General features: G+C 41.2%; 1 protein-coding gene across 1 annotated transcript in view; it reads left to right on the forward strand.

The window, feature by feature from the left end:
• zfr2 (zinc finger RNA binding protein 2) overlaps positions 1-12076 on the forward strand; it is a 36186-nt gene that overhangs the window by 1249 nt on the left and 22861 nt on the right. The window contains 6 exon segments of the mRNA XM_034149700.1: positions 2955-3156; positions 3158-3208; positions 3821-3938; positions 5502-5723; positions 6438-6775; positions 10009-10197. Coding sequence (XP_034005591.1) covers positions 2955-3156; positions 3158-3208; positions 3821-3938; positions 5502-5723; positions 6438-6775; positions 10009-10197 — 1120 coding nt within the window.

Consider the following 12076-nt stretch of genomic DNA (forward strand, 5'->3'; position numbering starts at 1 on the left):
TACAAGATCAGAGTACTTCTACTTTTACTCAAGTACCAGATCTGAGTACTTCTACTTTTACTCAAGTACAAGATCTGAGTACTTCTACTTTTACTCAAGTACAAGATCTGAGTACTTCTTTCACCTCTGCAAACAATGCACGTTTTGTTTTACATCAACAAGCTCCCACAAATGAACATTTAAAATAGATTCTAGGTAGAAAATAAAGAAAACTCCAGCAGCATGCATTGATGCTTGCCAAGTTTGTGGTACAGGTAAATCATGTCGGCTGTTAGTTTGACAGGTATATGAAATATAATTAACACATCATGTAATCATCATTCTTTGTGGTTAGTCGTTGCTGTTTTGTCTTCTTAACGGCACTCAAAACAAACTAAACCTGAAAAACCAGACGGTTTCCCTGCATTACAGAGAGCTAATGTAATTATTTTCTCTGTACATACCTTATATAAATGCTCTTTTCCAGTATTTATTCCTGTTACCTATGTGAAAGTAGTAATGACTCAGAAGTATTATCCTCAAAATATCAACAACAAAGTGCCAACAAGTGAAAGTACTCATTATGCAGAATGGCTCATTTCACAATCATAGTTTAATGACTGCATTATGTTGCAGCTTTAATGGCGGGGCATGGTTTAATTACTTAAAATACTGCTGGGTATCTTAACCTATAATACTGTTTAAGTAGTAATGTCAAACAAACGTTTATGATACTTCTCCACATATTAACACAACTTTAGGATTTTTAAAGTAAAAAAAAAGCTAAAGGTGGCTAATGTTGGGCTATAAAGGAACTACAGCACGGTCACATGACTTCACGTCACCACCGCTAAGCTAAAGGTGGCTAATGTTGGGCTATAAAGGAACTACAGCACGGTCACATGACTTCACGTCACCACCGCTAAGCTAAAGGTGGCTAATGTTGGGCTATAAAGGAACTACAGCACGGTCACATGACTTCACGTCACCACCGCTAAGCTAAAGGAGGCTAATGTTTTGCTATAAAGGAACTACAGCACGGTCACATGACTTCACGTCACCACCGCTAAGCTAAAGGCGGCTAATGTTGGGCTATAGAGGAACTACAGCACGGTCACATGACTTCACGTCACCACCGCTAAGCTAAAGGAGGCTAATGTTTTGCTATAAAGGAACTACAGCACGGTCACATGACTTCACGTCACCACCGCTAAGCTAAAGGTGGCTAATGTTGGGCTATAAAGGAACTACAGCACGGTCACATGACTTCACGTCACCACCGCTAAGCTAAAGGTGGCTAATGTTGGGCTATAAAGGAACTACAGCACGGTCACATGACTTCACGTCACCACTGCTAAGCTAAAGGTGGCTAATGTTGGGCTATAAAGGAACTACAGCACGGTCACATGACTTCACGTCACCACAGCTAAGCTAAAGGCGGCTAATGTTGGGCTATAAAGGAACTACAGCACGGTCACATGACTTCACGTCACCACCGCTAAGCTAAAGGTGGCTAATGTTGGGTATTTACTGACGTTTATGTCGTAGAACAAAACCTTAAAATCTCTTCAGCTTGTGTTAACCACAGACATTAATTGATACGTCTAACCCTCCCAAAAAAAGCTGTGGTCCAGACGAGGGAACCGGAAATTGTAAAACAATAACTAATTTCCGGGTTTTAGGATTCAATCCCTCACTGCTCTATTGTGCTCAGCAGGACTAAGACAACAGGCCCAACCATGACTTTTTAATTTGTTTTACTTTGTTATTTTATTTTCACCCTGGAAATGGGTGTATGTATGTGTGTACATATGTATGTGTATGTATATATAGAATGTTGTTCATCTGTGTGAGTATTTAATTACGGAATTATCTTTTTTTTTCTTTATCCTGCAACTGGATGACTAACAGGAGGGCGACCTCTGTATAAACTCTGCTTTCTGCCCTCCTGCTTCTACTCATTCAAATATCTACTGTTTATTTGTAGATATCTACTAAAGCCTTCAAATAATGAGTCTAATTTAGGCCTGTTATATATTATGAGTGATATATATTATACACACTGCTCTGCTTTCTGCACGGACCTCAGCAGCTGTTCTCACTGCAAACATCGAGTCACGATAGAAGCCGTTAATAAAATAAAAAAAAAAGTAGCCTAACATCCAGGGGAGATGTAATTAGTGAGTAAACAAACATTAAAGGGCAGAACGTTTGGTTCACATTTGATCATCTTAAATAACTTATCACAACGGGAACAGTTTGCAGAGCTGTGCTTCGTTGAGATCAGACCGGCCGTGCGTCACGCCTCTTTTAAACATCACTGTTGCCTGAAATACATCTCCGGAGGATACATCAGTGTATCCTTGGTTATAGCTCCTCCAGAGAGCTTCCTCTCTCCTCCCTCCTCTCTCCTCTCTCCTCCCTCCTCTCTCCTCTCTCCTCTCTCCTCTCTCCTCTCTCCTCTACATCAGTGTATCCTCGGTTATAGCTCCTCCAGAGAGCTTCCTCTCTCCTCTCTCCTCTCTCCTCTCTCCTCTCTCCTCTTTCCTCTACATCAGTGTATCCTCGGTTATAGCTCCTCCAGAGAGACTCCTCTCCTCTCTCCTCTCTCCTCTCTCCTCTCTCCTCTCTCCTCTACATCAGTGTATCCTTGGTTATAGCTCCTCCAGAGAGCTTCCTCGATGCTCGATCCTCGATGTGCATTTAGAGAAAACATTTTTCCTTCAACATGGCGCGCTGACATCGATTTCCGGGTCACTACCGGAGCACCGGGGAGTCGAGGAGGCTAAAATTAGAGAAATGAGAAACGGCTCATTTTAGAGGACATGTATGCGTCGACTAAACACCGGGGCGACCGGCGCAAAGAGGCGAGGGCCCGCTCATCACTGCTCGCAGTTTTAATTTAGTTTGTTTTTGGGATGTATAAACTGTCTAATTGTCTAAAGTAATTTCTCTCCCTCTCTCCCCTCCCTCAGTACTCAGCCCCCCCCAGCGTACTCCCACCCCTCCCCAGCCTACAGCGTGCAGCAGCCCCCTGCTGTGGCTCATGCAGTGACGGCCTCCTACTCTCCGGCCCCGGTGCAGGCGGCCCGGCCCGTGGTCACGGCTCCGTACCCGACCTACCAGACCCACCAGGCCCCCCCCGAGTATGCCTACAGGCAGCCAGAGCCCCCCGCCCCCCCCGCAGCCCACCACCACCCCGCAGACATACCAGGTCTACCCCGACACGGTCAGTGGCTTCCTGCTTGCTTCATTTATTTCTAGTCTCTTAATTTTATAGTACAATGCCATGTCTTTTTATGCTGCAGCTGCTGCAACACAAACATTTCACAACTTGGCATCAATAAAGTACTTCTTATCTTATCTAATTTCCTCTGAGGTGTCTCACTTTCTCATAACATGATGTGCTCATATCAGATCTCACAGAAGCTTCTGTTTTGAAAGGGCTGCACGAGTCGACTAATCCAAAATATATCCAAAGCGCATATTAAAAAGCAGTACAGTGCTTACATTTTCACTTGACCTTCTTGTGTTTATCTAAAACTATTTATCTGTTATGGCATATTATTATTTGACAAATTAAATATATATATATATATATATATATATATATATATATATATATATATATATATATATATATATATATATATATATATATATAATAATAAAAAATCTCTAGTTGCAGCCGTACTCTCTGAGATTGTCTTATTGTTCCATAACATCAGCATTTAAAGGACGCTTGAATTGTTCACTCAGTGGCTTTAATGCAGTAATCTGATGTCTGTGCTGCAGCTCTCTTCTTTAATATGCTTCTCATGATATTATCTGTGATCCCCAGCAGGACAACTACAGCTACGGGCGTCCTGCCGCCGTCACGACCTACGACAACAAGCAGTACTACCAGACGAGTATTCCTGCCGCTCAGAGGACGCACACAGACAACTACTACCAGACTGGTGAGTCACTTTGTCCTTTTTAATGTCTAGAGCAGTCGTTTTCAAAATGTGCATGCAGTAGGCGTGCAGAGACCATAAACGGTTTTGAAAACTTCTGTCACGTAGTGATCATCTTCTCAATAAAACATCTTTGCTGATGTTTTTTCGAGTCTTCTGGCCAATCAGAATCAAGATTGTTGCCGGAAGTCCCCACGGAGAATAACTTTGCGGTAGAACTATTCTTTATACATCCATGGGTACAACTTCAGATAAAAATGTACAACACAAACAATGGCATAAAATATTATTAATATGTCGGGTAGTAATATATTTATTTATTTTCTTCTCAGAGTGTACCAAAATGCATAGTTTATATGTTAGTATTTCAAAAAATCTCCCCCCAGACCCCCTGCTGGGTTGGGTTTTCAGCATGTCAGGTTTTTCACGTGTGGGGAATTTGCAGGATTGCCAAGTCTGCCAAGTTTTATTTTAAAAGCATTCTTCAGTTCTGTGAAGGGATATATGCCCTGTACTTCACTTTAATAATGTATGCTGAAAAACGTATATATATCAGCACGATTTTTTGTTGAATAGATTTGAATGGTTCAACATTTCAGGTCGCGATTTATTGACCAAGGAAAAAGTGTGTCCCGAGGCCTGACCAGTTGAAAAAACACGTGGTATCACGTTTTTTTCCTCTTTTCTTTAGATGGTGGGTCGTCCACATTAGTAATTAATCCCGACTGCTTAGTGTTGCCGGTGTGTTTGTGGGTCGTCTGTCCTCTGGTATTATTTCCCTGTATTCCCTCCTGCAGGCTGATATATGAGACACAGAATGTAAAATGTGTCCTGCTGCTCATTTGCTCTGAAATGAAGATACTTCCTGTGCTGCCAAAAAACTCTGACAGTCCCAGAGGAAGGATCTCTGTTGCTCTCTAATGCCCTTCCTCTCCACCTTTAATGTTCAAGGGGCTTTATTCAGAATCAGTTCAATTTAGCAGCCAGGTATATATTGCACAGTTATTAATGGCAAATATATTTATTTTGCACATATTGCACATACTGTAGTTGGTGGTGTGTGTGTGTGTGTGTGTGTGGTGTGTGTGTGTGTGTGTGTGTGTGTGTGTGTGTGTGTGTGTGTGTGTGTGTGTGTGTGTGTGTGTGTGTGTGTGTGTGTGTGTGTGTGTGTGTGTGTGTGTGGTGTGTGTGTGTGTGTGTGTGGTGTGTGTGTGTGTGTGTGGTGTGTGTGTGTGTGTGTGTGTGTGTGTGTGTGTGTGTGTGTGTGTGTGTGTGTGTGTGTGTGTGTGTGTGTGTGTGTGTGTGTGTGTGTGTGTGTGCTGTGTGTGTGTGTGTGTTGCTTGGTGTGTGTGTGTGTGTGTGTGTGTGTGTGTGGTGGTGTGTGTGTGTGTGTGTGTGTGTGTGTGTGTGTGTGTGTGTGTGTGCTGTGTGTGTGTGTGTGTGTGTGTGTGTGTGTGTGTGTGTGTGTGTGTGTGTGTAGGTGTAGCTACAGTGTAGATATGCAATGAAAAGTCACAGACTCCTCCAACAATGCAACATAAATATATTCTCCTTCTCCCTCTCCAGTGGGAGTAAAGAGCGCCTACAGTCCGGCCCCCTCCTCGGTGTACAGCCAGCCGCCCCCTCCCCAGAGGCAGGTGACAGCCCTGAAGCCTCTGGCCCCGTCGGTCTCCACCAGCTACAACATCTACCCCGTCTCCACCAGCGTGCAGCAGCCGCCCACCCCCATCTCCTCCTACACCCTGGGCTCCTCCTTCCCCTCCACTGTGGCCGCCACCACCTACTCAGGTAACTCCAGAGCAGAGATCAGACCACAGATCAGACCACAGATCAGACCACAGATCAGACCACAGATCAGACCACAGATCAGACCTTTAATTCTTCCTCTATGAAACATTTGTGTCCAATATGCTCCATATGAATACATTAGTAAAATTCGATACTGAATTCTGATGAACTAGGGATGCATCGTCAAATGTCTCAGCCGATGCCAATGTATTCTCCTTTGTCCCAGGGAAATGCATATATATTTTTTGTTAAATAGTATGAACTGTTTTCAGGCCTTTACTAACTGTGAATCTGCACACGTTCCTTATAAAGCTCTTTACTTTAACCTGAAGTCTGATCATAATCATAGCAAATATTTAAATAAAAATGCATTCATTTAGTTCCTAATCATTTGTGTGTCAACTGTCAACTTACCACTGTACAGGAGAATGACAAATCAAAAGGATAACATTGCATTTCTGACGGTTAACAGTAATTGAAAACAGCTGCGAAATGAAAAACCCAAAAGCTACAGCGTTGTTGTTGGCAATGAAAATCTGAAGTCTCTGGCTCCTCTAACAATGCAAAAGACAACATACTTACAACGACACAATACAAGAAAGTTGCAAGATGGGAACAAATCTATGACGAGTTGGGTCCTGTAAAGTAGAAACAATCCTGTGAAAACGTATAAATATGTACAGATCAGTGTATGCTCTTCTCCCTCCCTCTCAGGCATTAGCTACTCCAGCTATGACTCCAGCGGCTACACCTCCACTCCGACCCCCTCCTACTACCAGCCGGCCCAGCAGACCCTCTCCCAGCCGCAGCCCCCCCAGCAGCAGCAGCAGCAGCAGCAGCAGCCCCCCCTGCAGGCGCCTCACAAACAGCTGACCAGCTCTTCCTGGAGCAACTCGGGCAGCAACATGGTGACGGCTCCGACCGTAAATACCTACAAGAAGCCGCCGAACTACCACCTGAGCCAGAGCAAGCTACAGAAGCCCAAAGGCCCCCCCAAGCAGCCCCAGCTCCACTACTGCGACATCTGCAAGATCAGCTGTGCAGGACCCCAGGTACCACATTATAGTATTTAAGAAGACATACCTCGGATCTAATAAGTCAGTTTTAGCTTTGTTTAGAGTGACGGTTTTGAAAGGGGAGATCAGTGCATATGTCAACTTTTCCATTACATATATCTCATGAATCACGTCCATCCACTCTCCCTCCGTCGGAACCTCTTGGCTCGTCCACTTCCTCGTTATACATTTTTTGGTTGCCATCCTTAAAATGTTAAAAATGTAGTTATTAATAATAATAATAATAATAATACATTTAATTGATATAGCGCTTCTCATCTGCCAAGACAAATCTCGAAGTATTTCACAACAAAGGACACTGATACAATTTGAGAGATTAAACAAATAATAATAATAATAATAATAATAATAATAACAATAATAATAATAATAACAAAATAAAAATAAAAATAAATAAATAAAAATAAAATAAAAATATATAATAAAAATAAAAATAAAAATAAATAAATAAAAACAAAAGTCGGAGATAGCGATAAAAATGGCAGTACTCCAGGTGTACCATGCTCAACGTTTATTGGAAGGCCTGCCGAAAGAAGAGGGTCTTAAGGCCAGATGGATGACAATGGATATTGTCATTATCCATTATATCCAAGTCTACTTTCCCCAGGTACATCACTTCAAATTTCAATAGTACTTTTGCATGAAGTATTTTTACCATATACTTGTGGACCTGAGTCCAAGGCCCGAGTTTTAACCTGCTTTCCGTTTTAGTTTCTGTGCTAGTTTGTTTTGCAGTTGGTTAAACTTTTGCCAACCGGTTTGGTTTTCCAACACCAAGATCTGGAGTGGAGCCAGGTCGTGACGTCACCATTTACGTAGCTGATATTCCAGCGTAAATAACAACAGGAACAATTAGCCAACCGTCTGCTAACAGAAGTGGCTGCTGGAAAGCAATAATACACATTTTGACTTTCGCACAAGCAACACTACCTGATGCAGAACTCCCCATAAATCAATGTGTTTTCATTTTTAATTGACAATGTTTGTCAAGATAGTGCCATAAATAAAGTTCCTCTGGTATGACATAGCTGATGTTAGCATAGCCACCGAAGCCAGTGTCATTATCCTGACTACTTGTTCCTATCATTTTGGCATAAGCCGTTTTATCCCGGCATATTTTACCAGTGTGTTTTTCAATATGCTCTTAACGTGACAGTCTGATATAACAGCTTGTGTAGCCTATGGATTGAATACACCTGACAGCCGGTATAAAGAAACAACATACAAATGGCTTATGCCTCTGAAGCAGTGTGCGATTACGGTTCGTTCAAGTCCCTCTGCGTTGTCAGCTCTACTGCTTCTGACTACTTTCTACGGTTCTCTGTACCCGACTGTTATTGCTCAGCCTAATTTCGCCCCAGCCTTCAACAAAACCCTTTTACATGTACGGTTCTCGGTTCAAGCCCAGCAGATTATTGCTCCCAAATGGAAAGCAGTTTTCCGTTTTTAAAAAGGTGGTCAAACGATCACAAGGAGTGGAGCAGATTTGTTTCTGCGTGTCAAAGTGTTTTTTGTTGCTTTTTTCTGACTGCCTTTAAGGTGCAATATTATGCACAAGGCGTTGCTGAAATCTCCTTCATATTGTTCAATCACCGTTTCTGCTTCTTATAAACTAAATGAGGATGATGGCATGTGAAATTGACCTTTTAAAATGCTCATAGAAAACGCCACTGCTTGTCAAATCAAGCGAACTGACACTCAGACAGTAGCCAGCGATCAAGATGCAGTTTTTCATTTTAAAAAGTTTTTAGCACAGCCTCGTCTCCCACTCAGATTTCTCTGCAGCTCCCACCGTGAGTTTAAAGCAGACCAGAGCCCAACCCGTGCATTCCTGTTACAGCTGCTTAGCATAGTTTCCAACTAGAGTAATTCCAATAACTTCAGAGCGTTATAAAGCATAAAAGACAATATTTATGGTATTGAAAATATATTAAATAGTATTGTTGTATGTTGCGTTACAGGATATGGTTTGCTTCAATCCCTGTTTGTTGTCGTTTAGCCTTAAAAAAAAAGCATTCAAGTATATATCCATTAAAGAAAGTCGGTTTTATTCACATTACATTACATTACATTGCATTACATTTAGCTGACGCTTTTATCCAAAGCGACTTACAATAAGTGCATTCGACCAAGAAGATACAAACTTGAAGAAAACAGAATCATATAAGTACATCAGGTTTCATAGAGCCAAAACATTTCAAGTGCTACTCAACAGGCTTTAGATAAGCCAGTCCTTTATTAGTATACAAGTGCTTTGTTAGTCATTCTATTGCTCGAAGTGGAGTCGAAGAGATGAGTTTTCAGTCTGCTCTGGAAGATGTGTAAGCTTTCTGCTGTCCTGATGTCAATGGGGAGCTCATTCCACCATGTTGGAGCCAGGATAGCAAACCCACGTGTTTTTGCTGATGGGAACTTGGGTCCCCCTCGCAGTGCGGGTGCAGCGAGCCGTTTGGCTGATGCAGAGCGGAGTGCACGTGCTGGGGTGTATGGTTTAACCATGTCCTGGATGTAGGAAGGGCCAGATCCATTCACAGCATGGTACGCTAGCACCAGTGTCTTGAAGTGGATTCTAGCAGTTACTGGAAGCCAGTGAAGGGAGCGGAGGAGCGGTGTGGTGTGGGAGAATTTAGGAAGGTTGAAGACCAGACGAGCCGCTGCATTCTGGATTCACATTGAATACATTTTTTGTTTGAGGACTTTTTTGTTTTTAGGAAGATGTAGTTATAAAATATAAACGCACACATGTCAGAAAATTAATTAAAAAAACCTCAAGGCACGCTTTGAATAAAATCAGAATCAAGTTTATTGGAATTTGCTTTGGTATCTGGAGCATAAACAATCTAAAAAAACAAGTGGCAAAGTAACTAATACAAAATAAATATATAAGGATTATAAGGATATATAAGTATTTACACCACATTTAAATGTAAATATACAAATAACCTTAAAGGCTAAAAAAACAAAAACACTTAGGACAATGAGTATATGGCATCCTACAGTGTATTATATTTTAAAGTCGAGACGTGTGCAAAACAATCGTGATCACGACAGCCGTAAATAAAAATACACAAATATGATGTATTGTTTGAAAGCTGGAAAGCAAGTGAGTGAACGGCCTCTTGAATGAGGAGTGGATATTCTCACATGCTGATATTTATCTTAATGTGCATTTTGACGCTTCAACCTTTGATTGTGATTTCCTGCTTCAGACGTATCGGGAGCACCTGGAGGGTCAGAAGCATAAGAAGAAGGAGGCAGCTCTGAAGTCTGGGGGTCAGACGGGGGGAAGCACCGGACCCCGAGGCGTTCAGACTCAGTTACGCTGCGAGCTGTGTGACGTGGCCTGCACCGGCGTGGACGCGTACGCTGCTCACATCCGAGGGGCCAAACACCAGAAGGTAAAAGACTGCAAAGACTGCAAGAAAGAGGGCAGAGAGGAGGAGTTTTAGTTGAACAAACAGTATATTTATTTACAATATATCATTACTTAACGTGAGGACAACCAAGCTGTGGTACCGCTGTCTTCATGTGCCTAAAAGTTAGTAGACTAGATTAGATGTGCTATATTAAATCGTAATTTAATCTGGATCAAGCAGCATGTGAACGAGGCATTGCACATGAAACTGTAAAGAGAAAAAAGGATTAATTAAATACATATTAACAATAAAAAATATACATTTATTTGTGTACACAGTATAAAAGCACACAGCATGAAATACACTAAGATAAACCAACCTACTGCTAAATATACTTAAGCAATAGCTCACGACAGGCCGTGGTATATGCTCATTATATCACCGCTAAGGGCCGTGGTTCGGCCCGACTAACTTCAGTAGCACTTACCTTCCAGTTATATTCCTATCAATATTCTGAAGGTTTTTACAGAAGGGTTTGTTCATATATCATTCATAGCCTGAATTATATAACATTTTATACCTAAAAACATGGCGAAAATTCATATTTTAGAGCTGTTGACAGTATTTTCTGATTTATGGTGTGATAAAAAAAGAGATATCCAAAATCCCTTCTGTAGAAACTTTAGATTCTAATATGACTACAAAATGAAACAAGAATTTTGAACCTGGCTTTATCCAATGTTCAGATTTGTGTTCCTGAAATGTATTAAAATGTGCGCATATTTAATGAGATTATGGCTCATTTGCATATTTAAACATGCTATTTCAGAAAACTTGTAATACAAACAACAATTGTCTTAATGTAAGTCATTAACTGGAGAAATTTCTAGCTGATATCTTTAAGTTAAAAAAATTACCCTATTCACCTTAAGTGTCTCGCCTTAAAAATAATATCTTAGAGTTCTCTTCTAGCTAGAGGTGAGGTGCTGTAGAAAAGATTAAACTAACATGCTTTAATAATTAGTAGGGATGGGAATTTGAAAGCATTTATATTCGAATATTCGACCCCCAAAAAAACCGTTAACCAAATTTACATATCCTATCATTTTCTTTATTTTTTTTAATGTTTAAAAATAAAAAACATACATTTTCATTTGTTGTGTAGGACTCTCCGTTAGAGTGTAACGTTACACATGTTTTTTTTTCTTTTATCTTTTTCTTAAAGGTCACCTATCATGCTATTTTTAGGCAATAGCATAGGTCTCAGATATATAAATATATATAAAAAACATGTCTATGAAGTGTTTTGCTCAAAATACCAAACAGATCACCCATTCTAGCCATGCCTCATATCCCTCTATTTCACTTCCTGTTTCAAAAGTGCTGATTTGGGGTATAAAGCTTTAAAAAAGAAAAGAAAGAGAAATTGATAAAAAAGAGGGGCGGAGCTTATGCGGGAGATTCTACCGGCAAATACTGCCGTGATGAAACGCCATATCATGGGTTATCAAGGATTATTTCTGAAACAGTATGGAGCTCAAAGGCTTTCTCTCTTGCCGGTTATACCACAAGGTGAGTTCCTTTTTATTTCCTGCTTCTTTACACACATGCTCTCCAGTACAGGTTAGCTCTGAGTGTTAGCCATGCTAATGTGAACACCGAACATATTACGTCCAAAACAGTCGGGCATTGTTTCTGATAGCAACTTTCTGATAGGGCCGTGGGTCCACATTTCAGATATTACGTCATATCGGACGCAAATCTGGATCAGCTCCGTTGAAGCCCCGTTTTTAGAGATTTGGGTACGGAGGAAAAGAGAGAGGGTTTTATTTTCTGACGCTGCGTGAGTTCCCTGACACACCGGGGACACATGTTGATGTAGAAAAGACATCAAAAAGTGCATTTTGCATGATAGGTCCCC

Source organism: Trematomus bernacchii, unplaced genomic scaffold (assembly GCF_902827165.1).
Source record: "Trematomus bernacchii unplaced genomic scaffold, fTreBer1.1, whole genome shotgun sequence".
Lineage (NCBI taxonomy): Eukaryota > Metazoa > Chordata > Actinopteri > Perciformes > Nototheniidae > Trematomus > Trematomus bernacchii.